A 3679-nucleotide genomic window follows, 5' to 3' on the forward strand; every position below is an offset into this window, starting at 1 on the left:
TGTGTGTGTGTGTGTGTGTGTGTGTGTATGTATGTATATATATATATATATATATATATATATATATATGCACATGTATCACATCTCTGAATGAATTCTAGCACTTGAATTAATGACTTATCGATCGAGAGGGAGAGAAAGAGAGAGAGAGAGAGAGAGAGACAGGTGATGAAAGTTGCATATGAATTACCTGCATCTGTGCATCTCTCTCTACAAACAATGAAGCTGTGAGTTTAGTTACCTCCTCGTTGCTGAGAAATATAATGTAGTGATTCAGTATTAAAGCTATTTTATTAATCAAAGTCACAGGGCAGTGTTGACAATAAGTTACTGTGCTCCTGAATGTTTATGTGTGTACGCAGCGCAATCTCCGATCTCTGTGTGCGAGTGATGTGTGTGCGCACGTGCATCAATTAAAGCAGCGCATTAATATAGAATAGTGATTAAACTGACTTGGAACTACCTGTGCATTAAATAATATTTTGTATTATGTTTCTGTAACAAAATATGTTATTCTTTGTTTTAGTTATTTTTAGTAGTACTTTTAGCATGTTACTTGTAGCATGTTTCTGTAATAGAGTATTTTTACTATGGAAACATACTGCAAAAATAGCTAAAAGTATAATATATTATGTTGCTCAAACAACTAAATATTTATATGCAGTTATTTAATATATTAATTTTGACTATTTACTCATTTAACTTAACTATTTAACTATTATTCTGAAAATGGTTATTTGTTGGACCTTCTGTATACTGCGTAGTATCACTAAGTACGGTAGTTTTCCGTTCTGAACGTTCAGTATTTTGGTTTATTTTGGTTGCCGTACCTCTCAAACGTGTACTCGCTCTCAGATCTGAAATAGTAGACGTGTGATTTGAAATGGAGCTTGAAGACGTAGTCTTTATGGATGTTCTCAGACTCTGAGGGAATGGTGATGGAGTATCCCAGCAGAGGAAGGCTGGCCAGAGGATATTCATCCTGCAAAGAGACTCTCAAGATTAAATACGGAAAAAGACTCCTGCCACATTACTCACATTCTGCTCAGAGAATCGATTAAAATTTGTGTGAAACATTAATAATATTTAATATTAATAAATAATTTAATGTTAATAGCAATATTTTATGAACATTTCTGACCTGGTGTGTTTTGTAGAAGAACAAACTGAAGTTGGTGAAGACCACCCATAACTTCTGCCAACCGTTGCTGTTTTTGAACTTTCTCAGCAGATTCCCAGACAGCTGATTCTGAAGAATAAAGACAAAAAACAATGAGAAAACAAAGAGAAAATGCTTCAGATACAACCAGGGTCCAAAAAACAACAGCATCTATATTATTAATATATTTATTTAATAATATATTACATTTTTTACAAAGTATATATCAGGGCTATTATAGTTAAAAACATTTGTGTTACTTGAAATAAAATGTGTGTGTGTGTTTTTGTAACTTGTTGCCAAAAAAACATTTCTCACTCCAATCAAATAAACTAAAATTAATAAATAAAAAAAAACTATATAAACAACTTTGAAATTAAAGTGAAAACAGAAAATATAAAAATTTAATTCAAAATATTAACAAAAACTATAACAGTACATCAATGATACTAAAATAACACATATATATATATATATATATATTGTTATATTGAGTTAGTATTTAGTAATCAAATATATTTGATTGTCACATCACTGATGTCAGTCTCTCTTATATTGTGATTTAAATCATGCATTCAATGCAAATCATAATTTTACAATTTTAAAAATTGTAGTCTGAAGTTTCTAAAAGGGCTAGAGGTCATTAGGCCAGTTATTTGTTTTTTTTATTTACCAAAGGCAATTTTATACTCAATTTGTTTTTCGTACAGCTGTATATTTTGGACCCTGGGCACAACAAAGGTATGAGACTGGCAGCATAAAGTGTCACCATGTTCATTTAATTTTACTATTGATAAACTGCACATCTCAACAGAAATAGGGCCATTCATACAGGATGTGTTCTTGCGGATTGTCTGCACTCCTTTTAATTGTTAGTTCATGTGCACATGTGTCAGACAGACATCTTTGGCCATGTAATTGCATCTTTCAGTTTATTCAGCATTTCATGGTATGATCGCTGTATTTTTTGTTGCAGTGTCTAGTTAAAAGAGTTCAACTCCATTCTAACTGTTTTAAATGCAGGAACGCATCCTATATGAACGTCCCTCAAGTCCTCTTCAACCAGTTAAAACACGGATATATAGCATCACATGTGTGCTGTTAGTGAACAACTGAAGATCATTCAAAGACATTCAACAACATTCAAAGAGAGAAAGCACTGAACTGAACCACCATCGCAACCCAGAGTACAGTCAGTGTTCAGAGGACACGACAAACCAATTGGCATTTGATAAAATGCACCCATATTAGTTATTATATGTGCACAGATGTAGAAAGTCCAGCTCAGTTACGAGCAGGTTGTTCAATTAAGGGCAGTAATATAAACGTCAAACAATTTTTCACCTGAACAAATCATTGACTGTGTGACATTTCTGCTGATAAACTGCAGGAATGGCAAATCCACTGTTGTCATTTGAAGCAGTGTTATTTTAACATTATTCATATATTATTGTAGTATATATTAATCGTTTGAAATAAGTTTTAGTTTTATAGGAGTAATTTTGTTATGTGCATTATTGTTATTAGTATTATTATTGGTAGTAGTAGTACTATTATTGTTATTATTTTTATTTAACTGTAAAATTAAAGTGAAATAAAATAACATGGCACATTATTATTATTATTAAAAATATATACTTTTTATGCTACTTAATGCGCTTTTATTTTTATTAGATCTTTTAATATATGTATTTACTTTTAATTCCTACTTATTTCAGTTCGAGTTTTAGTAATTTAAGTACTTCAACTTAAACTTTATTTCTGTTAGCTGCCAAGGCAACATTTCTAATTTTCATTTAAGTATTTTAAGTTCTTTTTAAATAAATTATTATTTCAGCATTTATTATTCAGCTTATATTTCAAAAAAACTAGTATATCAGTGATACTAAAATTTAATTTCTTATTTCAGTTTTAATAATTTAAATATGTAAACTTATTTTCAGTTAGTTGCCAAGGCAACAATTTAACATTTGAAGTTATGTTTTTGTTTTTTTATTCCAGCTTTATTTCAATGAGCTTTTCTTGTACTTTAACATCTGCTAAACAAACAAATCATTGTAAGTGAAATGGTACATTATACAGCGTCCATGTTTTACCTCTCTATTCCTGCAGGTTTCACTAAAGCAGAGGCTTTGGACACGATACCAACACACCAGAGAGAGAGACACGGGCCCCTGGGCCCTGAGTGGGGCCGCAATGGGAGCCTCTGACAGACTGACTGGACTAGGGTCCTCTAACACAGCGCAGGACAGAGAAACACAGAAACACAGAGAGAGACATGAGAGACACACTGGGACACAGACAGAATCCGAACGAGGAGGAAGAAACGATACGGCCTGAAGATCTGAAGAGGAAACAACACGAGGAATACGACAGCAGGAACCTGAATGTTCAAGACTCATCTAATGAAGAACACAAAACCACTGCAAAAACACTTCTTAATGAGTTTAGAATTAGTCTTTCCATTAAAAACATATATAAATCCTTAAAACAAGATAAATCTATATATTCAAAACTTTG

The 3679-nt window shown here is 32.0% G+C and overlaps 1 protein-coding gene across 3 annotated transcripts in view; it reads right to left on the reverse strand.

Annotated features, from left to right (window-relative positions):
• Window positions 1–3679, reverse strand: part of LOC107653673 (FERM, RhoGEF and pleckstrin domain-containing protein 1-like) — a 103054-nt gene that overhangs the window by 1270 nt on the left and 98105 nt on the right. For all 3 annotated transcript variants that reach the window (XM_016440453.1, XM_016440454.1, XM_016440452.1), the window contains exons 25-26: window positions 1142–1249; window positions 831–982 (exon numbers count right to left, since the gene is read on the reverse strand). In XM_016440453.1, the coding sequence (XP_016295939.1) occupies window positions 831–982; window positions 1142–1249 (260 nt within the window). The remainder of the gene's footprint in view (window positions 1–830; window positions 983–1141; window positions 1250–3679) is intronic.

Source organism: Sinocyclocheilus anshuiensis, unplaced genomic scaffold (assembly GCF_001515605.1).
Source record: "Sinocyclocheilus anshuiensis isolate Anshui unplaced genomic scaffold, SAMN03320099.WGS_v1.1 scaffold175, whole genome shotgun sequence".
NCBI lineage: Eukaryota > Metazoa > Chordata > Actinopteri > Cypriniformes > Cyprinidae > Sinocyclocheilus > Sinocyclocheilus anshuiensis.